We start from the raw sequence: 27,187 nt of genomic DNA, 5'->3' as shown, positions 1-27,187 counted from the left end.
GTGCGTTAAAACCTTTACCTTTATTTATCTAGATTAAACATCTCATAAAATAGTGTTAAGCAGTATGGACTTATGGAGTATGTTTGTTCATTTTGATATATTGTGTCATAACTAAACTTTTATTTTCCTTTGTGTCAGGCTGAGAGATAGAGTAACCATTAAAACGGATGCACGGCATATTGTCCATGAGACAGAAGAGGGCAACTTTGAAATGATAATTAAATCGGCACAGAAGTCAGACTCTGGTGTTTACACTTGTAAGATCATCAACGAGTATGGGACTAAACACTGTGAAGGCAAACTAGAGGTGAAAGGTAAGGGTTTCAGCTAGTCTTGCATGGTTTGTGTGGATTAATTAATCACAAGCATGATAAATCATGGAGACCAAGTGTTGATAATTCTGTACTGTTTCTTAAAGACGATGTGTCATTTTCAGTGTTAAAATACTTTATTCTTTGTCTTTTAATGCATCTTTTAGAAGCTTTGCATCAGTCTTAAAAATCATTTTATTAAAATCATTTATCAATTTTAATTTATATAATATTAAAGTATGTTTAATATATAAATCACCGTTCAAAAGTTTGGGGCCAGTAAGATTGATTGATTAAGTTATGAAGGAAAAAAATGAATCATTTTATTGTAATCTATCTTAAAATGTATTCAAATTGTAATAGTATTTCACAATATTTTTACAGTATTTTTAATCAAATAAATGTTCCCTTAGTTTAATATGCATTAGCTTATCCTTGGAATAATATGCATTTTAAGATCAGTGTAAGTTTTATAAGTCTGAAAGTGCTCAGATCAGGTCATTTTGAATTCTGGGTATAATTTTGAGCTGATCCGTACTGAGCCATGAGCAGATTATGCTGACGGACAACGTATTAGCATATTCGTCTAATATTTCTGCTCTGCTGTACAACACATGCTATTAGCAGACTGTGTCTTTTATATCTGTAGCAGATTAGGCACATGTGCGCTTTAAACTTAAACTCTGGATTTTCTTATACAGGGTGTTTTTTTTCACCACTCTTTAGTTGATCCTTATGGTTTTTCCTCCAGCTCGTCCAATAGAACCAGGCCTGGCCATCATTCGGCCAGTGAGGGACGCGATGGTGAAGGCAGGGGAGACTGCCTTGTTCGAGTGTCATGTTATCGGCCCACAGGACACAGATGTTGATTGGCTGTCAGACGGGAAACTCATTCAACCAGCTCTGTTGAACTGTAAGATGCACTTTGATGGGAAAAGATGCAGGCTGTTGCTTAACTCTGTACATGAGGATGACAGTGGAACATACACATGCAAACTGAGCACAGCCAAAGGTGAGCAGCCAGGTATTGGTCCACACATAAAACAAGTCATCATGAGGAATTACGTTTTCTTGGCTGGGTTTAGCACCTGCAACTTTGCTACTCTTTTTGAATTATCCTAACATTGGAAATAAGCAACTGAAGTTTATTTTTAACAGGCATCATGATTATTTCAGTCTTGCCTATAGAGTTTGACCAGCATGTGGATTGTGACCAGTGGATTGTTGTGCTTAGTAGGGGTGACCCTGAATAGTTGACGATTTGATTATTTGATTCGAGGAGCTTGATTCGACTACCAATCTCACAGTCGAATATTCGCGGGGTGTTAAGATTATGCCATTTTGACTATTTGGGGAGCTCAGGTATCGGATTTCACATAGAGCTACCGGTTTTCTCCCAATAAGTTAATGTACAGACTATTATGATAAAGCTGTAAATAAGAATAAATAAATATTTTAAAGTGCATGAATAAATCCAAGCACCTCTATAGATTTCTGTTTCACTTTTCATAATACGTGACCAACAGAAGAGTATTTTGGAGGCAGGGATTCGAGGATGATACACATACCATTATAATAAGAACACCATTATAATAAAACGCTGTGAATTTTTAGTGTTTAGCTGCCGTGTTTCTGCATATTGTTGCGTGAAGAACGCGTCCACAAAATTAGTTCATTCAGGGCCGCACAGGCACTGTTATGTGCATTCGGGCAAGTCCTAATATTAATGTATAAATAACAAATATAAATAAGTGTATTCTATATGAAATTCTGAGTTTAATCCCATTGATTAAAAACTTGCTATCAAATATGTCACTCTACTGGTCATCTTCAGCGTGCGTAGCTCAAAACATAAATGCAGAAAATTAATAACTATAGTCATAAAGGCTAACGTTAGAATGAGAGCACTATTGTAAAGAGAAAAAAGTGAATTGTTAAGGTTTCGCTGATGTCTAGTGTTAACTATCTTTTAATCAAAACATAAAACATTATTTACCCCGTTTGTATCTGCGAGGTGTTCGTTACACATTTTCCCTGTGTAACATCAGTAATTATGTCTGTCGAATGTCTTACTTGATTCAATGTATTTTGCCCCTTCCCCAAACATGATTCGACTATCAGTCGAATATCGGCAAGATTCGAAATTCCGATACGACTATGAAAATCCTTAGTTGGGATACCCCTTAAAATCTACGGTCCCTTATGCCCATAAATAAACATGTAAACAAAGGTTTCATGACATGATCAGCTCAAATTGTCATTTTCACTTCACATGTCATTGTGAATTACAGAGGAGCTGACTTCTAGTGCCAGGCTAAAGGTCGTAGCATCCATAGAGCCCCTCTTCACCCGTATGCTGGATGTACTAGAAGTTGTCGAGGGTCGTAATGCTCGATTTGACTGCAAGGTCAGTGGGACGCCGCCTCCTCAGGTCACCTGGAGCCACTTTGGTATGAATCTAATTCCCTTTAGTGCCTCCCAATGTCACTCCTGTAAAATAACTTCAAGATAGTTGAGTCATTCGTGTCATGTCTTCAACAGATCATCCGCTGGAGGAAAGCGAAGACATTCGGATCTTAAAAGAAGGTGGACGGCACTCATTAATCATCTCTCATGTTAATAATGAAGATGAGGGTCTCTACACAGTAGTAGCACGGAACTCACACGGAGAGGCTGAGTGCGCAGCGGAGCTGTATGTGCAGGAGCCCAGACCAGCAATATCCTCTCAGATGTATGAACGTGTGACTAATGATTCACTCAGAACATGTTTTATAGGTTTAGTTCACCCTAAAGTGAAAGATCTATGAGCTATGTTTCAAGTAAGAAGTCAAAATTGTAAAAAAAAAAAAAAAAAACAATTGCTACAAGTAATAAGAAATAAAAAAATTCATAAAAGGGTAATTGTGAATAATTCAGAATTGCAACAAACAATTCTGAGAGGAACCGTCAGAATGAATTTTTAAGATATAAACTTGTAATTGCAAGAAATATGTTAGCTTTTTACATATGGTGTTAAAAGTAGAAATTTTGAAGAATAATTTCGCAAACTTTTTTCCATAGAAAGGCAGTTTATTTTTAAAGTTCCAAAAAACACCATAATGTTATCCATAGAATTAATGCACCACACTCAAGTGTCCTGAATGGATAGGATAGCTTTGTGTACAGACAAAAACAAAATTTTGACAAGTTTAAGATGACAGTTTTCATTTTTGGGTGAAGCATCTAAGGTCTAATATCATTAAAGTGTTTCTTTAACTGAAACATTTTTGCATGAAAGCATCTTGATTGGTTTGGTTTATCTTTACCAGAGCAAAGCTGGAAAAAATGCCCTCCATTCCTGAGGAACCTGAGGTGCCTGAGAATGAGGTGGAACGTTTCACCATGCCTGACTTTGTCAAGCCGCTGTATGATCTGGATGTAGTTGAGGGCAGAGAGGCTGTGCTCAGGTGCAAAGTGGCTGGCCTGCCATACCCAACTATAATCTGGTTTCACAATGGCAAGAGGATTGACAGCACTGAGGACAGAAAAATGACACAGTGTAAGTTAGTTGATAACAGAATTCAATTCTCTTACTCTCTGCTAAGGTTTTCTGGGAAGCAGTCCTTACGGAAATGATAGTGTGAGTGGCGGGAATAGCACAAATACAAGGTGTTTGTAATCTATGTTATTTCTTCCGTAGTCAGAGATGTTCACAGCCTCGTGATCCGCTCTGTTTGTCATGCCCACGGAGGAGTTTACAAGTGTGTCATTTCCAATAAGATGGGCAAAGCCACTTGCTATGCACATCTTTATGTGACAGGTGAGTTTAATGTATCAGTGGCTTCTGTAAGCTATGTTTGACAATATTGAATATATTGGAAACATATTCCAATATATTATATTTTGGGAAAAGAGTTTCCTAAAAAGGACTTTAAAAGCTCAGCAATAAGCAAAAAAAAAAAAAAAAAAACTTTCATTCACATTTTTTTTATATATTACTGTTTATTATGGCCACAATATGAATCATTTCTTCATGATTTTAAGTATTAGTGACTACAGTATTGACACATTACACATGCATTTAACACAAAATCAAATAGTGAAATCCTAAATATATATATATATATATATATATATATATATTGCAGTGTAATTTAATTGTTAACAGCCTTGAAGTGTATGTTGAATTTCTTGATAAATTGTATGCATTTGACATAAAAGATGATGCCTACATTTAATAAGGATTAAAAAAAAAGGGCTTTATAAAAATACATAACATCCTGGGGTAAATATTAAAAACATGCAGATTTAAGTAGGTAAAAGCTGATAAAACACTGATAAAAACTTGCTTCATTATAAATATTTTACACCACCAAAAATCTTGGTGATGCTGTGCTTTTTTACATTTTGTATGGGACATTATCTGCCGATATGAAAAATTCACTGTATATTGTAATATTGAATAGCATTTTTGACAATGATGATATATTTGATACATTAAATATTACCTATACATATGTAATATAATGTGTTTTCATAACAGGTTTGGTCTTAAATTTCACATAAGCTGGTTTTAAAAAAGTTTTAAAGTCTTAAATTAAACTTGTTCATATCTGTAGTCACCCTGTTATTTCTGATTTTTCCACATCCCAGACACATTCCACATTTATTTTAAGACTGCAGCATATGTGTGCATGTGTGAAAAATAGCGAGAGACGACTGTGGCACCAAATAAATATTCTGACGGACACTTTTGCCATTTTAGACATCCTTCCTGACCCGCCAGATGGGGCCCCAGTCATTGAGTCCATCACTGGCAAGACTATCACACTTAGCTGGAAGAAACCCAGAAGACTGGATCCGTCCATTGGTATAATTAAGCATGTTATTTATGTACATTCAATTAAATTTTGAAACTGTTCTTGTACTGTAAGGTTTGAAGTTCCCCAAAGGAACATTTTAATTGTTCAGTGGATTCTCTTTCATAGACAAATTTGAGATTATTGGGGCTTTAAGCGCTAAATCAGAGAAGCAAGGCTCCTTAAAGTAAAGTGTGTCATTTTTGCACCACTTATTGAACCACAGTTGCAACTTGATAAGGTTCAACCAATAGTGTTGAAAAAAGACTAATGTTTTGTGACCAGTGACTCTCTTCTTAATCTTAGTGTGGTCTTGGAGAAACAGAGAAATTAAAGGATTCGTTTGACATTAAAGGCAATTTCTGGTGACTTTCATGTCATTTCAAACCTGTATGCATTTCTTTCACAACCGCTGAATTTTTTCTATGATGTACAACATCTAATGATAACTATTTTTACATGCATTTAGAATGAATAGAAACTGGTGCTTTAAAGCTTCAAAAATGATTCTAAAGCACCACAGAAGCATCATAACAAACAATATCAAACTTTTGTACTACATTATAAGTCTTCTAAACCCATATGACAACTTTGTGTAACCAAAGTGTTTGAATTTAACAAATTTAATATAATGAACTCTTCCATTAAAGAGATCTCATTAGTGATCTTTATTTCCCAGAGTCTCTCTACTGGCATCCTCTCTTTATACTTAATGTAGGGCTGGGTATCGATTAAGATGTCTCGATTCGATATCGAATCACAAGCTCTCGATTCGATTCGATTCGATTCAATTCAATTCTCTAAATATATTTAGCAGGTGATTCGACACCTGCTAAATATAGTTAACTAGCACTGTGGTACAGTAACACTTTATTTCTTGCTTTCCAACAGATATTGTATGTCTTGGTGATGTTGTTGGTAACAGTCACGAATTTACTGCTGAATTGACTGCCTAAGCCATAAAATGTCATTGTCCTTGTTCTATATTGTCAAGAACAGTTCCCTCACCTTGCAGTGTAAATGGAAAAATGGATCAGAAGTAATCAACCTTTTATGGTTTCGGCTTTCAAACGTAAAGATTTTGATTTTTGATTTCCAGATCCTAGCTCTCTGATGTATGCTGTTCAGCAGCAAGCTCTAGGGTCAATCCAGTGGACCATCATCGCTTCTTGCCTGAAACAGACCACCTATACTATTACCAATCTGTCTAAAGGTGTCCGCTACTTCTTCAGGGTGCTATCAATCACCAGCAAGGCCTTTAGCAAGCCATCGCCTGTCACTGAGCCAGTGCAGCTGCTAGATAGAGGTATGCCTCAGCAGACAAGGACAGCCACAGTCAGACTGGTCAATGAAATGTATGAGTTACCGTAGGAGACTGGACTTTATCTCTCTGTCTGCAGGTCCATACCTCCAGGAGGCTCCTGTAGTTGTTGACAAGCCAGACATTGTGTATATGGTGGAGAAGCAGCCCTTAAGCATCACAGTCACTCTCAACCACGTCAATGCATCGGTCACATGGAAGAGGTATATTGCATTTTGATTGCACTGAATCACTTTGGAATGAGTATGTTTTTGCTACGCCTAATAATTATTTGGAATTTATGAAAAATTTCAATACTCTCATTTACTCATCCTCATGTTGAGCACCATATTTGTCCAAATGATTATTAAAAGCACCATATTAGTCCATATAATTATTAAATTAATAATTATTAAAGTCCTGCCTTCCTCCCTTTCATATCATATTACACAGGATAGCTACCTTTTTGTTTTATTTTATTTTATTTGAGAATAGACATTGTGCAGTTTTTCATGTGTTAAAGGGTTAGTATAAAAATAATTATTTTTTTGCAATGACCAATACACGCTCTATTAATATTCCTCAAATGCTCTGGTTAGGGTTTGTTCTATTTCATAATTTGTGTCTTCATACATTTCCCGAAATTTTTAATTACAGCAAAGTCACTGATTTTGATTGTATTAAATCAAATATAGGTCATATACTTTTTGTTATGCCTATTCTATTAATTATTCATAACTTATGGGTCTGTTGATAAATACAACATTTAAAAGGTTAAAAATGCTCAAAAATGAAAATTCGATCATCATTTACTCATTTACGCTTCATGTTGTTTCTTAAATCGAAAGCAAAAGGAGATACTTATAAGAATGTCATAGCTGCTATTTTACATACTGTACATGAAAAGTGGGAATTTGTATTTGCAAGCCTCAAAATTGACAAAAAGCTCCAGTATAGTAGTGCTTTACAAACCTACTCGTTTGCATTGTTTCTACTCCCTGAATCCATAAGATATCTTTGTGTCATGAACGGAAAAAAATTGAATCATTGCTTTATGCCTTTGATCCTTTACAAATCATGATATCCAGGAAAACTTTGATTGTATATAGATGTACAAGTACAAGTTTTTCCAATGCTGATAATTATTTGTTGCAGCAGCACTGTATTAGTATTCCTCAAATATTTTGGTTATGGTTTGTTCAGATTCCCTAAACAGTTTTCTCAGTTTTACACCTAATTGCAATTGCATTTCTTACATCTATTCAGTTGTGTAGTCATATAACCAAATAAGCAGTTATTTGCCATTATATTTTCAGAGGAGGGGTGACGTTGGCTAACAGACTGGGTCTGTTTGAGTTGAGCATGCCTGATGATGACCAGCATACACTGAAGTTGTGCAAGGTAAAGAGCAGTGATGTTGGTCAGCTCACCTGCATCGCCAGCAACAAATACGGCAGCGACTCCTGCAGCCTAACCCTGGAAATGGCAGGTATGTTGTTGTGTACAGAATATACACTGGATGCGTTTCTTATTATTGCATATATTGTGAGTCTCATTGATTTCTCTGTATCTAGTGGCACCAACTTTTGAGACCATCATGGAAGACCTGGATGTGAATGTAGGCGAGACTCCTCGTTTTGCAGTGGTGGTTGAAGGAAAGCCCGTCCCTGACATCTTCTGGTACAAGGTGTGTGTTTGTGTTACAGTGCAAGTATCATTTATTTTCGAAAATAGTTTTTGAGGATTTATATTTGATTAAATATGGTTCTCTTTTAATAAATCAAAATTTGTGTCAGTGAAAACCTTTAATACTCTCGAAACTGCCGATCGTGAACTGGGCATTTAAAAAGTAGTACAAAATTTAATAATAATAAAAATAAATAATAAAAATTATAAGTACAGAAATATCTTAATATATACTTTTATTTTACCATTATAAATATTAAAATAAATGTACACATTTTACAGAGGGCCGCTGGAAGCACTTGTGCTTTAGATTTGTTTTTAAAAACCCCAACTCTTTGAAACCAAAAGTTTGACCATAAGCCTTCCCTCACACTCATTCTGTGGTAGATGTATGTTGTTTTCATGTCAGTTATAGTCACTGAGGGTTTAGCTCTTTTCTATTTCCCATGTACAACAAAAAATTAAATAAAAATAAAATAAAGGTAAACTTAATTAATTAAAACTTTAAAGGTTAAACTGACTTTTATTCAGATCTAGAAGTCAAACCTTTTCAGCTTCACCTGCTGATCTCTCACTAACACTGCTTGCCTCATATTTCCTTGATTCATATCACTGCAAGCATTATCATATCCTGTAAATTATGCTAATGTATGCTTTGAATGATAGTGTTGGTTGTTTCATCTCCTGCCTCAAGGCTTTGTCTTTTATTTGATCCCTCACTACCCTGTTCACCTTAAACCCACACACATGCATTTTAAATTTGAACCACAAACGTTGGATGGCAACTTAGTAGTTTTTTCTCTGATTTTCAGGGAGACACCCTGCTGTCCGAAAGCAGCCATTTTACATTTGTGTACGATGACAATGAATGTTCTCTAGTGGTACTGAACACTCAAGCCGATGACTCAGGAGTTTACACCTGTACTGCTAAGAATCTGGCCGGTTCTGTGTCCTGTAAGGCTGAGCTGACTGTCCACATCGGTAAGCACTTTCACTTTAATGAAGGAGCTTGTATTTCTTGACTCACCACCACCAGTAACCAGGATACTGGTACCATGGATAAAATAAACAATACATATTTATTTTGTTTATTTAAATATATTTTGTGTATATTAAAATGGTGATGAATGGGTTGAAATGTTTCAGAAAAACTTCATCGTAATAAACTTAAATTATAGAATGGAAAAACTTAATAAGCAACTGTTAAACATGTAGTGCATGTTTAGTCCGATCAAGCAAAACTTGGCAATTCATTTGACTGGCTTTTAGAAATTAACTTTGTAACTTCTGATTGTTTTCCATGGCTTTCTGTGTCTAGTTAAAGAGTACAAAGACGACCCCAAGGAGGATGAAGCGTCCATCCTAAGAAAGATGCGAAGGCTCACTGATTACTATGACGTGCAGAAGGAAATTGGGAGGTGAGTCATCCGCCCAGAGCCTCACTTGGACATGCACCATTTATCTCTAATGATTGCCACTTTTGGCCTAGAAACTCAAAAAGCCAACTCCATCAGCTCTTGTTGATGACAGATCTCAGGTCTCCTGACTCATAACACATGCCCAAGGTTAATAAATCTCCATCCGAGGAAAGGGTTTGCACATTATTACAAATACACTTTTGGTAGGGAAGTATGCAATTTCAATCTCCAGGACCAAAGAATGATTCAGCCACTTCAGAAGAGGCCACAAGACCCTTCAAATTAATCCACGCAGGTTGTAAAAAAACAGGATCTCTGTTCCTCTCTGCCCAGACATCTTAATAAGTTCTGGCAGCTTCTGTATTGAATAACTACCCAGAAGCCCTTCATATAAATATTAGGGCTGTCAGTATAAAGCAATATGTTCAATAATATGGACATAAACAGCACATTAGCTTTTAAACACACTTGCATTTTCAGGGATTTACCCCTCTTCCACAGCAACGTCTTTGAATTTTAATTTTTGGGGGGTTTTCATACACAAATATTATTTTAATGTGAATAATTAATCAGTATGTTATGCAGTTAAATCAACAGCTCTAGTCAGAAAGCTCCTCATACTCCACAAACCACACCAGTTTTGAACCAGTTCAGGTAAGCATCAATGCAACTTTGAGACTGTTTAATATAAGATGGTCAAAGGCACTTTTGAAAGTGAGGGTTATTTGTTTGACACAATGGTACAGCGAGCGCTCGACTGGGCAGAGAGGAGTGCAGTCATTGTGGCGCTGTATCTCTGCTCTGCATGCTGTCACTCTCTCTGTGCTTTAATTTTAATCTTCATGGCTGCTTGCCACCGTTCTATTAAGACATGAACATGCTGCAAACAGACACATGCTATACAGCACTGCACACATAATAGCTCTTGAGCTGTCTGCTCAAAAAGGATGTTAAGGCATCATATGTGCATTCTTTGATACCTTGCATCTAGTGGCATCATTTTGACCACAGATGGTGAACAGAAAAAGTTGATTATAAATATGTGTTTCATTCAATACTAAAAAAAATGCTGACGTTAATGTTCAAAACTGAGTATTTTACACAGTATTTGTCTGTACAGTATGTACGTTTAATAGTTTGGGGTCTGTACGATTTTTGGATGTTTTGAAAGTCTCTTTTGCTCACCAAGGATGAAAATATTTGATCAAAATACAGGAAGAACAGAAATATTGTAACATATTATTACTCTTTAAAAATATATTCACGCATCTCTTTTCAATCTCAGTATGTATTTCTTTGATGGGAAAGCTGAATTTTCTTTGACACAATTTTGTTCGCTGGTTGAATCATGCTATTGTTCCACTGATTATCCATTATTTTGCTGTTAATTCATATTTAATCAGATTCTTTTTTCACCTTTTCCCCAAACAAATCTTCGTATTTTCTATGCTTTGATGAGAAATGTTCTTTCCTCAGAGGGGCGTTTTCATATGTGAAACGAGTGATACAGAAGGCGGGAAAGATTGAATATGCAGCTAAGTTCATTTCTGCTCGGGCTAAACGAAAGGCCTCCGCTCTGAGAGAGCTGAACACACTGTCCCATCTAGACCATGAGAGGATCCTCTACTTTCATGACGCCTTTGAGAAGAAGAATGCTGTCATCATCATTACAGAGCTGTATCCTTTGTTGACATCTCTGAGAGATTTAGGGATCACTGACAAATTTAATTAAATGGAGTTAAGTTTTTATTTTGAACTCAGTGACATTCAAAGTTTATCATGATGAACTATTATCTTGTACTGTAGTTCACTGTGAGTCAGACGTATAGATGAATAGTGCCCTTCTGCACTGAGAGTTGCTACAGCTGCTTATGTAATATGTACCCTATATATTCACACCTCCCTTAGTCATCTGCCTTAGAATCGTTCCGGTGTGTATTGCTTCGGTCCATCTGTGCATTAACTGTCACAAATAGTTGGCATATGTGTCCTTCAGGTCAGAGTCTCCTGGGAAGGCATGCAAAGAAAGGATATCTTGCATAAAACATGCACTTATATTGATACCATCACAGTGGAGTCTAGAAGTCGAGTTCACACTGAAAATCTGAAATTCACATCAAGTTTGAGCAGACATTTTAGGCTTTTAAAAAATGTAAAACACAGAAAAGTGTGTAAAACGAATAAAAAAATATCAAGGTTCTGCACTACTTACAATAGTAAGACAGATGTTCATTTTTCAATTAAACAGTAAACTTGTACTAGTATTATAATAATATATTTCGTGATGAAAATTGTATTAAATAGAACTGGTATGTAAAATAGATGCATTTCCACTTGTAGGCAGATTTCTGGACAATGCTGAATTCACAATCTCACATCCAATCTGGCACAATCACACTTCCTCTCACATGTTGTAGTGAGGATGAGTGGATCACAAGCTTTGCCCCATCTCTGTGATTGTCCTTTACAATGTGTAAAGATGCCACGAGGAGCTTCTCGAAAGGCTTACAAAGAAATCAACAGTAATGGAGTCAGAGGTGGGTGAACCAGTTTAATCTTTCAAAGTGACCAGAAAAGTTTTTAAATGTTTGAGCAGAATATTCTGTTTGTCACATTTGGTTTGTTGTGTTGCCATTTGTCTTTGCATCTTCTAGATAATCTAGAGGATAAAGTATGGATTCTTTTCAGATTTACTCTGTAGGGACAGGACTAGCAAAAGTGACGTGTCCCTAAACTGTCTGAATTGTTTACTGCAGATCCGATCCAGCTTGAGGCAGCTGTTGGAGGGTATTAGCTATCTTCATCATCATGACATACTTCATCTAGACATAAAGGTAAATGTTATGTAATTTGCTGTCATTACCATTTACTTCCATAAGTAAGCAATAATCACGTTAACGAACCGATGTGTTGACTAGACTCATCTTTTTTTCCGCTCAGCCTGATAATATCCTCATGGCAGACCCTAGTAGTGATCAGATCCGCATATGTGATTTTGGAAATGCTGTAAAGTTCACGCCTGATGAGGCACAGTACTGCAAATATGGCACTCCAGAATTTGTCGCCCCAGAGATTGTTAACCAGACACCCATCTCCAAGGCAACGGACATCTGGTAAGGCACCTGGTCCCTCTATCACAAAACAGCTCTTGAACAAATCTGTATGCTGCCTCTAGTATCATGAATACATTAGTGTCTCGCAGTTAAACTTTTTATCAATTTTTTTTACAGGCCTGTTGGAGTTCTAACATACTTATGGTAGGATTATTTTAATTGTGTCTATAATAATAAAATAATTTATATGACTGTATTGTAGTATATTGTTTTTTTTTAAAGTTGTTAAGTTGTGTTCTGCAATTGTATATTATAAAAATAAAAATATGTTCATCACTAATTCCAGTATCTTCGGTTAGACTTTATAAACAACTTTTACGTTTTGCAGTCTCACTGGAGTTTCTCCTTTCGCTGGAGAAAACGACCGGAGTTCTGTTCTCAACATCAGGAACTATAATGTGGCTTTTGAAGAGAGCATGTTTACCGACCTCTGCCATGAAGCTAAGGGATTCGTCATCAAACTGTTGGTGGCTGATAGATTGTAAGTGGAATCTATGGTGCTTATCTGCTGCACCACAGTCCTGTTGATAATTTATTGTCGGGGAAATTATTTCTACTGCTAAGAGCACTTTGTGTTAACTGGCAATTTGTTTAATGTTGTTTTATCTGCAGGAGACCCAATGCTAATGAATGTCTTCGGCACCCCTGGTTCAAGGTAACAACAGAGTAGAGGAGTAAAGATTAAATACTCCTTTAGGCCCATTGCTATCCAAATGTGTTATATAAATTAATACAACATATCTGCCAGTTAATTTGGATTGTAAAGATTTCAGATCAAAGTATTTATTCACTATAACTCTAATGGAAACAGTTATTTGCCGTCATTGTTAAAATACTTATTTAATTATTTTAGACCCTGAATAAGGGAAAGAGCATCAGCACAGATTCACTCAAAAAGTTTTTGTCAAGAAGAAAATGGCAGGTAAGATTATATTAGTGGCCTTTGTTCAGTGTTTAAAACGTTATAGATTCTTTGAGACTGTCATTGTAACAATGTTCACCTATGTCTTTTAGCGGTCTCTTATCAGCTATAAATCTAAGATGGTGATGAGGTCTATACCTGAGTTACTGGATGACTTTTCCAGCCATATTTCCATTGCTGTTCCACGACATCTGAAACAAGGCTCACCACCACCTTCATCATCTTCAGATTCGGATGAAGACATTGATGAGCTTCCTTTTCTCCCAATGCCCATAAGCATGGAATTCTCAGGTTCTAGAATGTCACTGACTGAAATTGTAGGGGATAATGAAATCACAGGTAGACCGAATGGAAATGCTGAGAAGCCTGCTTCAAGCCATCAGAAGTCAGAGCCTATGGAAGTGGAGATGATAGATGGAGAGGGTGGAGATTCAGCTGCTAGAGGTAGAGCCAGGAAGAGGTCAAAGCAAGAAGATGAAAAAGACTTATCTGATGAAGAACCATTAGAATTGGCCAAAAGAGCCGAACAGGCAAAGAGACCAATGCGCAGAGGTTCAAGCATGGAGTCAGATGAGTCTGAGGGAGTGCGTCACAGAGGAGAGTTTCGCAGAGGAAGCTCGGCTGACAGTGCCCTACAGCTTCACATCAAACCAGAGGAGGGCACAGAAGAAAACTCTACCGATGGAAGTACAATTCTACAAAAGTCAGTATCTATGGAGCTTCCAAGGAGAAGCCCAAGTCCAGGAGCTGCAAAGCTGAGCCAGGAAGACTATGCCCTGAAATTGGAACTGATGAGGCAGAGACTCCTCAGGGGTGGCTCTGTAGACAACAAGATGAGTGGATTACGAGGCCCATTGCTTGAGACATTAGGTATGGGGGATGAGAAGCGATATGTGCGGGGGTCTCACCTTGGTAACCCTCCCCTTGTTAGAGCGGCATCCAGCGAGTCTCCTAGGGATGACATTCCAAAGACTAAGATACTCAGCAAGAGTGCTTCCTTCAGCCAGGGTGATTCAGAGCCTATGCCCCTGCATCGACGGATGGGAGCACCTCTAGAGATCCCACTAGCACAAATAGAAGAGAGACGACTGCAGGAAGCTGTATCTATGTCTTCTCTCACAGAGCCAGTGAAGGATTCTCACCCTGTCACCCGTAAAATTCATACGCCAGATCCAGAGAGACATGAGGAAGACAAAATTGAGAAAAAAGAGTCACCAGTCTACAAGGACAATAAATCTAAAGAAGTCGTTGTTGTGCCAAAGACTAATGCAGATGAATCCAGAAGTGTTGATCAGAAATCTTGGGAAACTGATGCACAAGAGAATGTTCAGAGCAAGTTAGAGGAGCTCAGTGATGAGTCTGAAAAAGTAGATGAAATTAAATTGAAAACCCCCATCATTGAGGAAACAATTGAGGAAGAGGAGGAAAGAGAGGATAAAGAACCAGAGAAAGAAGTGGAGCCTCTTGCTCCAGAGATTGATGTTAAAGAAGTTGAGGATGATGGAAAGGCATCACCAAAGTCTCCAGAGATCACCATTTCCACCAGTTCCATCATAGTGACCCCAACAGCTGCCCCAGCTCCCAGCCCCCAGAGTGTTGTATCAACCTTTGTGACTCCATCACTCCCTGCACGTACAGTGCTCCCAGATGGTAGGGTGTCTGCATATGCCAGTATCATGCAGACTATAATGGTACCGTCAGTCGAGGCATCTAGCCAACCTGATCCTGTTCCTGTACCTTCACCTACAACAACATCCACCCCACAATCAGTTCCAGTCTATGCACCCATTTCCAGACACATCTCTGAACCAACCCTTTTGTCAACTTCATCCAATCCAGACCTTCACCAATTCACTGAACATCCTGCAGTCTTTTCTCGGGTTGCCTCAACAGAACATCCTCCTAAAGAGCCAAGTCCTCCTAAGACTCCCACTCATGCCTCCCCTAAGCGAGAACCATCTCCTGGATGCAACATTCAGGACCTTGCATCTGAGGAGGTCTTTGAAGCTCGCTTCAAGAAGCGTGAGTCCTCTCTAACCCGTAGTCTTAAACGCTTCTCATTCCAGAAGACTGAAGAAAAGCCTTCAACTGTTGCTCCAGAAACTACAGAAGAAATGTATCGCCCAGGGCCAACTGGTGCACCTTTAGAATTTGTACCAAGAAGGTTGGAGGAGAAGTCCAAGTCAGTTCAGGATCTTCGTGAGGCTGAGAAGGACCCTGGGTTCATGAGGAGACTCTCAATGCGCTTGAAGAGAGCCCCATCAATAGAGAGGCAGGAAGTGAAGCTAAAAGAGGAGGAAGCTTCAGCACCCAGGCGTCGTCTGTCCTGGGCACTGGGAAGGAGGGGATCCCAAGAAAAGAAAGAGATTGAGATGGTGAGGTTGGATGGAGGTCCTGAGGCTCCCCCAGAGCCTGAGTCCAAAGCACCCTCAGAGTCACCGATCCTTGCCATGCGCAAGAAGATTGGCAGTACCATGGCAAGCCTATCAACAAGGATTAGGAGCCACTCTGAGGAAAGGAAAGATGCCAGTGAAACTAAGATGGAGAAGAGGACACCTATATTTACAAAAATGCGGCGTTCCACCTCAGAGGGTAGCAGTCTGAAGAGGATGGGTGTTCCACAGAATCAACTGGCTACCCAATCAGGGAAAGGGACCTCATCAGAATCTCTCGATTCCATGTCAAGCATCCAGTCAGAATCAGCTGTTAAAAGTATGTTATTTCTTGGTCAATGCTTTTCATTCGATAATTCCTTCATGCTGTTGAAAGGCCATAATTTATTTTACAGGTGCAGAAATTGAGCGCAGATCACGATGGGACCGCTGGGGGTTGACAATGGGAAAAAGAGATAAGACGGTTTCCCAACCAGACATCCCAGCTTCCATAGCCAGGGAGAATGGCTCTCTTCGCTCTCGCCAGTATACAAATCTAACATCTGGTATTGCACATTTAATTTATGCATTTGACAGTAACTTTTGCACAAAAGGATACATCTATGTGATTATTTCCAGTTTTGTCATAAAGATTTACGTTTGCCATCAATGAATCAATTATGCATATGTACTTGCTTTGGCACAGCTGTGGGAGATAAATTATAGTGCCTGTCTCACTAATCTTTTCACTGATTCTCTCAACAATTAGACTTCCCTCCTGTGTTCCACATCAAACTAAGGGACCATGTTCTCTTGGAGGGAGATCCCGTCACTCTTAGCTGCCTCCCTGCTGGCAGTCCTCACCCACACATATCATGGATGAAAGGTCTGATTCAAATTTAATAGAAATTTCTATGGGACTAAACAATATATTCTGACCTAAATTGAGTGCAATATCCTTAACTGAATATAAAATAACTTTGCAATAAGTATAAGTGTATTATCTCAGTGCTGTAGAGATTTTATTCACTATATTGGCTTCATGTTCTTTGGACTTTAAGACTTTCACATTATATGGTCTCAGCCGAAATGGAGTACTTTGAGATTCTAAGAAAAATGATTAAATGCATATTTTTCTTGGCATATTGTTCTTTACATTGACTGTCATTTATATTCATATAGGGGATAATCTACAGTCTGCTGGTCAATATCACAAAATAAACCTTGATAGGGTCAACACAATAGGGTTAAATAGGGTTAAAACAAATGATAATATTAGATAAATGGACATTAAATTAATTATAAATTTTTTTTAAATTGTTTTACAATGAATTAGAGGGTGAAATAACCAGTAACCATAATTATACAGCAGGATTACAATAACATTGTTTGTGATCATGCATATAGGATCCTAAGTTATTATTATTATTTCTTTAAATTATCCTTTAAATCCTAGATGCATTCATAGTCTTTGTGCTGACACAACCAAACCTATTTATTTTTTTGGCTATATATAGAAGGATATTCTTTCACCTAAATGTCAACAGTAACATTAGAGCACAATAGGTTGTGGCTTTGACATTATGATTTTGGAAACAGTTAAAGTTCCCAATGAACAATTTTGCTTTTCAACGTTGTCTTATCTCAGATAAGAAGCCACTTATAATCGACCCAAGGATGAACATGATATCCTGTCCTGATGGGAGACAGCTGCTGATGATTATGAAGACCACCAAGAAGGATGCAGGCCTTTATGAATGTGTGGCTTCAAATGCACTGGCCTCTGTCACCAGCTCATGTGTCGTGTCCCTTGCTCGTAAGTTTAAGACAAGAAGCAAATAAGAAACTGAGAGTCTGATAAAGGAAGGACTAATAAATGAGAAATAGATTAAGAAAACAAAGCAGAGAAGGCTTTGAGACTTTAAAATATAAAAATTGTATTCATTTATCCAAAGCAACATTATATTCTGCTGGGGAACATAGTTGTGTATAAAATGCAGCAATGCAAAAAAATCATATCATGAAAAAGAATGATCATCAATACACTAGTCAAACTCAAACTTCAAATACTGAAAATTTCTGACATGGTTATGCATTCGATTTTATGCATCACTTATGCATCATTCTCAAACTTGATTAGTCACAGGGGCTATTGCATTGCCAAGCTCTAATTGAAAATGAATGAAATATGGTCTGTTGCAGAAAGGCACTGTCTGTGTGAAAACCCCTTAAGAAGAAAATAAGAGAAGTGCTACAATGCAACATTCCCGAAATTCTCAGAAAAGTAAAGACTAAAGCAGAGAGGAAAGTGGGACACAGTGAAAGAAAAGTTAAAGTGTTAGTGCATGGTGCACAGCTAGACTCAGGAAGGAGCTATTTTAGCCTTGAGAACAAAAATGCCATTGGCTTTCTAACGTTGTTAGCAGGCTAATGCACTTCTTATCATTGTTCAAAGCTATTTTCTCCTAGAACAACAGGCCATAAATTATTCACACCTTTTTGTGCTTCACAAAGCTGATTAATATGGAAAGGTGACTTGCTAGCAGAGGTGCAAATATAATTTAGCTGCCTTACCCGAGACAGTTTTGTCTATTTTAATTATATATTTATTTCTGCATACCTGGAATCTGGCTATTATAATATCCCTTTACCTTCAGGTTTCCCACAGTCAAGGAAAACGTTTAGTATTTCTTTAGCAAATATATATATTCTGGTTATGTTCAGCTCTAAAATGTTTAATCAGCTAAAAAAAAAGCATGTTTGTCGATCCAGTTTCTAAGAAAGTCAGTAACAGACACTTACCTTTCAAAAGTTTTGGGGACAGTAAGATTTTTTCTGTGTTTTTGAAGCAAGTCTCTTTGTAGAATTGTGGAATATTATTACAGTTTAAAATAACTGTTTTGTATTTGAAGATGTTGAAAGTGAATTTTTTTCTTTTGATGGCAAAACTTAGTTTTCTGCAGCCGTAACTCCAGGTTTCAGTGATCCTTTCAGGATCCTTCAAAAATCATTCTAATATGCTGTTATGGTAATTAATAAATATTATTTTCAATGTTGAAATCACTCTAGCTGCTTAATATATTTCAGGATACTTTGATGGATAGAATGTTCAAAGCAATATAATTCAAATGGAATTGTTTGCAACATTCGACAAGTTTAATATGTGGTTGCTGAATAAAACTATATATATATATATATATATATATATATATATATATATATATATAAAAATTCACTTACCCCAAACTATTGAACAGTTCTTCAAAAGACACATCAAATAAGATAATTTCTACTAGTGAACACTGAATATTATTTTGCAGGTCTGCCTAATAGTCCTGGGACACCTGAGGTTCATCAGAAGTATAAAAACACTGCTCTGGTGGTATGGAGACCCTCAGACACCACGGCACCGTGCACCTACTCTCTGGAGAGGAAGAGAGAGGGTTAGTTGATAGCATTCATTGTTTATCTTACTTTGGTGATTTAGAGTGGGATTCCTGAAGTATATTGTTGAAAAGATTGTCAGTTGCGTCCTCAGTATAAATTTTAAATGCAAACATTTTATTTTTTTTATAATGGTAATACTGTAACATGTTGATTTTCCTTAATTGCCTAGATTTTCTTGCTATTAGTTTTGTCTATGTGTAAAAATAAATAAATACATTTTTAAAAAAAACTGTGAAGGGGAGTGTAGAGGAAAAACAGTTATCACTTCCTTCTGCTCTACTGCCCTCTTTTGGAAAACATAAGTGTTGCAAACCATTCTTATTCTTTACAAGTAACAATATAATATTTCTTTTTGTAGGTGAGACTAACTGGCTGATAGTAGCCACAGGTGTGGCTGACTGTTACTACAATGTCACGGACCTTGCAACTGGAGCTGCATACAGGTTCAGAGTGGCCTGTGTGAACAAGGCTGGCCAGGGACCTTACAGCAATCTGTCTGAAAAAGTTGTCCTGGATCCAACAGGTGCACAACAGTTTTGTGGTGCTCATCTTTTTGGTCAGCAACCAATAATTTACTAAACAAAACTATGTTTATTTTTGATGCAGGTGTGACAATATTTAATGCATTTTGTTTTATAATAATAATAATACACTTTGTTCGTGTTCTTCGGAAAATTGGCTACTTCTACAAAATGACAGACATAAAATACAGCAATTTGATGTATGGTTTTGAATATAATGTAATAGAATATGACTCACTGACCTAATTTGAGGTCAGTGAGATTAAACTTCTGCAAAAATATTATATTTCAAATAAATTGTATAACTTTTATTTAATCACCAAGTATATTGGATTGTTCTATGAAGAATCATGTGACACAGAAGATTGGAGTGATGGCTGCTTAACATTCAGCTTTTCCATTACATGAATAAATTAAATTTGAATATGAATGAAAATAGAAAACAGTTGTTTTAAATAGTAGTAATATTTCAAAATATTGCATATTTTTGATCAAATAAATGCTGCCTTGGCAGGCATACAAGACTAAATTAAAAATAGTTTGCAGCCACTTCAAACTTTTTAACAGTAGTGTAATATAAATGTGAATAGAACTTATGCATTTGTGCATCTTCATTTTTCAAATTCAACGTTATTTCTACAGCATCCCAAAATTCTAGTGGAACATTTGTTGTCAAGACACTTTCATCAGCTCCGGCTCCTGCGCCTACAGTGGTAACTTCCACCATGACTTTACCTGCAATGAAGCCTGCTGCCATTAAAAAAGCTGCGGCACCACCGGTGACTTCAGCGCCCTCTACAGTACAGCCGGTAAAGCCTGTGTCTCCACCTCCTGCTCCTGCATCAGCTACAACACCTTCCCCTGCAACCCTTCCCCAGAGTCATCGTACTGTGCCTGATATCCGAACTCCATCCCCTAGTGTTCCTACCTCAGCTAAAGCTAAGACTACTCTCAACATCACTATGGCCAAACCCTCCCCAGCATCCCCTGCAGCTCAACCTCCACCTGCCAGACCCTCACCACCTGTCGTTCTGCCCAAACCTCAGACCCCAGTCAATGCGGTCTCCCCCCCTCCTCAAACCCCTCCGGTGTCCCCGCCCCCTCTAGTCTCCCCTCCGCCTGCTATCGGCAAACCTATCTCCTCAGTGCCTATGTATGTCCCGGCCACCACCACAACACATGTGACCCCAGTCACCCCAAAGACGCCTTCTCCTGCCCTCTCACCACCAGTGGTGTTAGTTACAAGTCTGAGTCCCGTAGGGGAGGGTACTGGCACACCCAATCGTACGACTCCAAGTGGGAGAGCCACTCCTTCTGGACAAATCACTCCTACAGGGCGCAGGACCCCTATAGGAAAACCTGGAGAATTGACCCTAAGGCAGGGAGTCCCACAGAAACCATACACATTCATGGATGAGAAAGCAAGGTATTACCTTCTACCACTGTCACAAAAGAACATTTTTATGGCTGTTTATCATATCAACATCAAATAATAAAATCAAAACAACATCAGATACAAAAGTAGCTGGAATCCATATATCATAACATGATAAACGCTTAACTAGAATCGTATTATTTTAAAATTGGTTACAGTCTATCATCATGTAAATCAGCTTTTGATGTAATTGCTGTTCAAAGTTGTTGAGAGGTTTTTTTTATGTTCATTGTTTTTCATACATGCAAGTTTTTATTTATATTATGTTTTATTTTCAAATTTATTGATGTTATTTATTATTCTTATAGTTGTATTTATATTTATTTATTTTGTTTGTTTGGTTTATTTATTATTTTTTTGTTACTTTTATTTAGTTATACTTTATTTACAGATGTGAATATTTATTATTTTTTTATATTTGTATTTATTTGTGTGCTTATTTAATAGTTTTTTTTATGATTTGTTTTTTACTTTATTTTCAGACATGCATATTTTCTTTTTTCTTTAAGTTTATTGATTGATTGATTTTTACTGATGTTTATTTTATTTTTATTTTTTTATGGGGGTCCGCAAGTGGTAGTCCTGGGAAGCTAAGCAAGATAACACATGACCGAAGGGTGGAAAAACACTTAGTACTTACTTAACTTCTTCTTTTATACAGTGACACTTTTAAACAATTAAAAATGTATGGATGTTTTTTTAACAGTATTACAGAATATCAAACCAAGTGATATTTAATTAGGAAAATATAAATACTTTTAAAGCAAATAAAATCACAAAATATTTTTTTATTATTATAATAATTTTAGTATTATTGACAGCCATTGATCCCCTTGGTTTTTCTTCACCACAGAGGTCGTTTTGGTGTGATCCGAGAGTGTCGTGAAAATGCCACTGGTAACCTGTACATGGCCAAGATTGTGTCGTATGAACCTGAGAGCAAGCAGGCCGTGTTACAGGAGTACGATATACTGAAGTCCCTCCATCATGAGAAGGTCATGGCTCTGCATGAGGCCTACGTGACGCCACGCTACCTGGTGCTCATCTCTGAGTGCTGCTCAGGGAAAGAGCTGCTTTACAGTCTGATTGACAGGTCAGATTGAGTCATCTTTTGTGCCTTATTGTACATAAAAAGGAAAAAAAGAATGCAAAATTATGTTAAAATGCCCATCTTGGCAAGTAACAGTGTAGTAGATCTGTGCATGAGGTCTTAAAGTGACAGCAACCTAAAGCCCAAAGTATACTTTGCCCTTCTGCTTTCTGCGACAGCCCACATGTTGCACCTTTCATCAGCACGTTTTATTTTCTTTTTTTGAATGAGTGACAGAACATTAAAAGTTTCTCCACCAGCATGAAGTTTATGAAGTATATACCTCTGGTTGTTATGTTCTTATCTTTTATCTGGCTTTCTAGGTTCCGATACTCAGAGGATGACGTGGTGGCGTATATCGTACAGATACTTCAGGGTCTGGACTACCTGCACAGCCGGAGAATACTGCATCTGGATATCAAACCAGACAATATCATTGTAACTTACATGAACGTGGTTAAGATCATTGATTTTGGTAGTGCACAGACCTTCAATCCGCTGTTCCTGAAGCAGTTCTCCCCTCCCATTGGAACACTGGATTACATGTGTAAGACAGTTTTTAAAATATTGTTTTTTAACATTTTCTTGCTAACCTAAAAAAAAATCTTAGAGCTTTTTAAGTAAAATGTTGAATTTGAGTTCTTTTGTTATATTCCTATTCCTTTTCCTTCACATTTATTATTTGAATGATGTATTTATTGTAAGCAATTGTGCATTTCTTCACACTTCCTAATATGTTTTGATCTCTTCTGATGACTGAAAGCTCCTGAGATGTTGAAAGGAGATGTGGTGGGTCCACCGGCTGACATCTGGAGCATTGGCGTATTGACTTATATCATGTGAGTGCTGTCCACTCTGTCAGCGGGAGCATTTGTATTGTTACAGTTTATGTTTTGTCTCTTGCGTTTTGTCTTGACATTCCAGAAGCTCTTTGGAGCTTGTGAGCTGTCAGTGCCTATGATTATGTTTGACATGAATGCTACTCTAGTGTGTAACTCGAAGCTTTTGTCATGCTGTACACCATTCAGGCTCAGCGGAAGACTGCCGTTCACTGAGAATGACCCTGCGGAGACAGAGGCCAGGATTCAGGCCGCCAAGTTTGACCTCAGTAAGCTCTACCAAAATGTGTCCCAAAGTGCCTCTCTGTTCCTCAAGAAGATCCTGTGTAGCTACCCTTGGTGAGTTTGAAAAAATAACGCTTTAAAAAATATTCATTGGGGTAAATCTCAAGAAACCTTTCAAAGCACCTGTCATGTCTGGGTCACATTTCATCCAAAAATGAAAACCTAGAAAGAAAATCAAATTTTCATTATAGCAATGAACAAAAATATATATTATTTACTTTTTTTTTTTTTAATTATGCACCATAGCATTAAAGTGAAAATCATTCAATTAAAATTAACAGTGAGTGAGAATCTAATTAGAATCAACATTCATGATGGTCATTCAATATATTTTAATATTATAAATGTATTTATACCTGCATCTTAGTTGTGTCGTTTGTACTATATTATACTGATTTACTGATTTTAATTAAAACAAACTTTATACCACTTTATATAGTTTTATTGAAAAAAGTGAAAAATAATCTATAATTGCAAGTGAGGATCTAATCAGAATTATGTTGGTTTCTAAATCATTTCAATATTTTATATGCATTGTATACACAATTTGTCATGTAGCTTTCAGTATTCGCCAAGCAAAGTGTCTTGTGTACTGTGACATGTTAACTGATTCTTGTGTGCATGATGTGTTTCAGGGCCCGTCCTACCATTAAGGACTGCTTTAACAACTCCTGGCTGCAGGACGCTTATCTAATGAGACTGCGGAGACAGACTCTCACGTTTACCACCACACGCCTCAAGGACTTCCTGGAGCAGCAGCAGCAGGTCAGGGCCGGGGTGGCAACAAAGCACAAAGTCCTTCTACGTTCCTACCAGAGCACTCCACAAACCCCAACTACCCCCTCAACTCCCGGCACCCCTGCGGCACCCATCCCTCAGTGAGCTCCAGCACAGGACGAGATGAGAGATGGCTCCGGGGTTCTCCAGGATAAGGACAGAGAGAGACACAGCTTCAGGACATCCCAGCACCTCTAAGCTGCCCTTGGTGGGCTCTTAGGGGACCGGTTAATATATGGTTTGTGTTAGCATATCAAGCACAGGATCTTTTGGCCTCAACACCTGGGGTCAGTTCTGAGACAAGAAACACACACACACACACACCTTCAAAACTTTCATTCAAAGCATAATGGATTTCAGCACATTTACTGTACCTCTGTTAGCCAGCATGCACAGTGCAGTTGAGTTTTTGTCCAGGATGATGGCCTTACTTTTTTCTTATGACTTTTTGACAAACCAATTTTAGCATTTGGCTCTCTAGCGAATGGTCAGAAACTTTGGACCCATCATGGTTGAGAAGAGTGACTATATTTAATTTACAAAGACAGCGATCTTGTCCATCACTTGACACATAAAAAAATGTCACTGTGTCAATGTGTATTTTTTGTGGTGTCTTCCAATTGTGAACCAGGGCTTTGAGATTTGTGGAAAATGGTGTATATCTTTTTTTGAACTAGTTTTTATGGCATAAGTAATACTTTTATTACTGCTAGTTGTAATGTAGTAATTATCAGTATATATGAAAACTATTGACTGAAATAGTTTTGAGCACTCTAGTTTTCTCACTCTAGTGCCGTCATTTACAAAACGCTTTTTGTCTTTTACTAAAGTGTTTTGACCCAAACTAAAGTGGATTGATTTTATTGTAATATTGAAAGCCCTCACAGCTTTAGGGAGTGACTTTTTCCAAGAATTCCCAGTGCACTGAAGCTCATACGGTTTGGCTTTCCCTGACACCTGACATCTTTTGATATGTTGCGGTAATTGTGTTTAACTCCAGGAATGTATCATATATTGCAGATTTCAGCGCATACAATAGCATACGCATGCATCAGTACAAATTCCTCTTCATAGCTTTTTGTTTTAAGGGGAAAACTCAGTCCCTGTGAATGCAAGAGAATGGTATAACAGCCAAATTGCAGAGTGAACTCAATTCTGTACTCTAGTGCTAATTGTCTTCATGCAAAGATCAGCTGGTTCAAGATGTGCCTGGAAAAATACCTACTGATCAATCATATGGAATGGAAATGACTCATAAAAGTGCCATTTTTTTCTGAAGGGACTAGAATATGTTGCCAAACATGTTAGCTGCTGCATTTAAATGTTTTTGAGAATCTAAAGTATGTTATTTGAAGGTTTTTGTTGTAAAATGTATTTATTCCCCATATATGAGAATAAATTTATGGTCATGATTATCATAATCATAACAATAAAATCATAATCTTCACTCAATTATATAAAATATAAACTATATTAAGATTTATTTCTATAATATATTAAATGTTTTTTCCACAAAAATCTGAGATTTTACGAAAATGTTATGAATCCAAAAAGCGTATTAGATTTTATTTGAAGACGATGAACATGTGTTGATCTTGATTTTATTTTATTAGAGACACTGTTAAAGTAATTACATAGTTTGTATCATTTGGATTTATTTTGCATCCTGTTGAACATAGAGTCACAGACTCAGTGCTTCTTGTATTTTCTTTTCTTTGTTTTTGTTTAGTTGTTAATTTATTTAATGGACAATTGAGTGATTCACATTCACAAACAAATCTTATAAATCATATTCAGAATAAACAAACAAACTTACGAGCTGCTGGCAATGCGAGAAAAATGAAAATAGTATCAGGGTCCCACAATCATGGAGAACCTGGAGAATATAAATTTGACTTTTCTTATTAGTTATACTCGGCTTGAATATATTACATTGCCTAGAAATTGCTCTTTGTGAGTTCAATTTCCAATCAATTAATTTTTACAATTCCTTATTCAGTGCTCACAAACAACAGGAACAGACACTGAAATCCATTTGTCAAAAGGTGCAGGAACGCCACTGTGAGTCCTGATCCCAGACAGAAAGTGTTCACCTTTGACCTTCTATCATACACAAATATTGGCTTGATTAAAAACAACTGAATTAGTGTTTATTGCAGTACTTACTATGAAGTTCAGTGCAAACTCTCTTCTGTTTTCCATCACTTTGCATAAATGTCAAGATTGGGTTTGTCCTTTAATCCAATTTGTTTATTATTTGTTTTAACTTGGGATATTCAAATTTGATCAAGCTTCTAGTTTCAAATATGTTACGGTGTGAGAACTAAACCTGAGAAGAAATGGAATCGCAATATAAAAAGGAAAAAATTCAGACTCAGTATGTTGTTGTGAATAAGGTACGTGTGTTTGTGTGTGTGTTCACTACTCTTTCAGTCATGCCGATCAACCCTTTAATGTGAAACTGAATCAAGCTTTTCTGAAATGAATTATGTTGCACTAAATCAGTGGCAATGTGGAGATAATATGAATGTTTTACAGTAGAATGGAGTGTGTATATGTCGAAAAAACATGACTTTTCATGAATAAAATCAGCTGTCAGCAATACTAAACAGACTTGGATTTATTTTTATCAGTCATTTAGTGTCTCTAAGTGCATCTGATGGGCTAAATATCATTACCAGACTTCAGAATATACAAATTCAATCAGATGGTACTCTTTTATTTGAGACCATTTATGTATCTGACACCATCACCTCATTGCAGGTTGACTATATACACACATGTATCATTCTCAATATGTCATCTCAAAGATCAATGCTTTGGTATTTAAAGA

The 27,187-nt window shown here is 37.1% G+C and overlaps 1 protein-coding gene across 4 annotated transcripts in view; it reads left to right on the top strand.

Annotated features, from left to right (window-relative positions):
• The window catches only part of LOC113053005 (striated muscle preferentially expressed protein kinase-like), an 82,150-nt gene extending 55,187 nt beyond the window's left edge, over window positions 1–26,963 (top strand). For all 4 annotated transcript variants that reach the window (XM_026217588.1, XM_026217587.1, XM_026217589.1 and 1 more), the window contains 33 exons: window positions 139–314; window positions 1,063–1,323; window positions 2,603–2,761; window positions 2,853–3,042; window positions 3,620–3,849; window positions 3,991–4,110; window positions 5,056–5,160; window positions 6,249–6,455; window positions 6,550–6,673; window positions 7,766–7,938; window positions 8,024–8,136; window positions 8,948–9,116; window positions 9,454–9,553; window positions 11,030–11,230; window positions 12,033–12,090; window positions 12,310–12,387; window positions 12,494–12,666; window positions 12,784–12,810; window positions 12,995–13,147; window positions 13,279–13,321; window positions 13,520–13,588; window positions 13,681–16,300; window positions 16,377–16,526; window positions 16,730–16,846; window positions 17,609–17,776; window positions 19,281–19,403; window positions 19,766–19,930; window positions 20,571–21,354; window positions 22,217–22,456; window positions 22,777–23,000; window positions 23,217–23,292; window positions 23,482–23,631; window positions 24,213–26,963. In XM_026217588.1, coding sequence (XP_026073373.1) covers window positions 139–314; window positions 1,063–1,323; window positions 2,603–2,761; window positions 2,853–3,042; window positions 3,620–3,849; window positions 3,991–4,110; window positions 5,056–5,160; window positions 6,249–6,455; window positions 6,550–6,673; window positions 7,766–7,938; window positions 8,024–8,136; window positions 8,948–9,116; window positions 9,454–9,553; window positions 11,030–11,230; window positions 12,033–12,090; window positions 12,310–12,387; window positions 12,494–12,666; window positions 12,784–12,810; window positions 12,995–13,147; window positions 13,279–13,321; window positions 13,520–13,588; window positions 13,681–16,300; window positions 16,377–16,526; window positions 16,730–16,846; window positions 17,609–17,776; window positions 19,281–19,403; window positions 19,766–19,930; window positions 20,571–21,354; window positions 22,217–22,456; window positions 22,777–23,000; window positions 23,217–23,292; window positions 23,482–23,631; window positions 24,213–24,459 — 7,993 coding nt within the window. In that variant the 3' untranslated portion in view covers window positions 24,460–26,963. The remainder of the gene's footprint in view (window positions 1–138; window positions 315–1,062; window positions 1,324–2,602; window positions 2,762–2,852; window positions 3,043–3,619; window positions 3,850–3,990; window positions 4,111–5,055; window positions 5,161–6,248; window positions 6,456–6,549; window positions 6,674–7,765; window positions 7,939–8,023; window positions 8,137–8,947; window positions 9,117–9,453; window positions 9,554–11,029; window positions 11,231–12,032; window positions 12,091–12,309; window positions 12,388–12,493; window positions 12,667–12,783; window positions 12,811–12,994; window positions 13,148–13,278; window positions 13,322–13,519; window positions 13,589–13,680; window positions 16,301–16,376; window positions 16,527–16,729; window positions 16,847–17,608; window positions 17,777–19,280; window positions 19,404–19,765; window positions 19,931–20,570; window positions 21,355–22,216; window positions 22,457–22,776; window positions 23,001–23,216; window positions 23,293–23,481; window positions 23,632–24,212) is intronic.
• Window positions 26,964–27,187: the final 224 nt, after the last annotated feature.

Source organism: Carassius auratus, chromosome 34 (genome assembly GCF_003368295.1).
Source record: "Carassius auratus strain Wakin chromosome 34, ASM336829v1, whole genome shotgun sequence".
Taxonomy (NCBI): Eukaryota; Metazoa; Chordata; class Actinopteri; order Cypriniformes; family Cyprinidae; genus Carassius; species Carassius auratus.
Note: the sequence above shows the minus strand (reverse complement) of the source record. Positions and strands in the feature narration are given on the sequence as shown.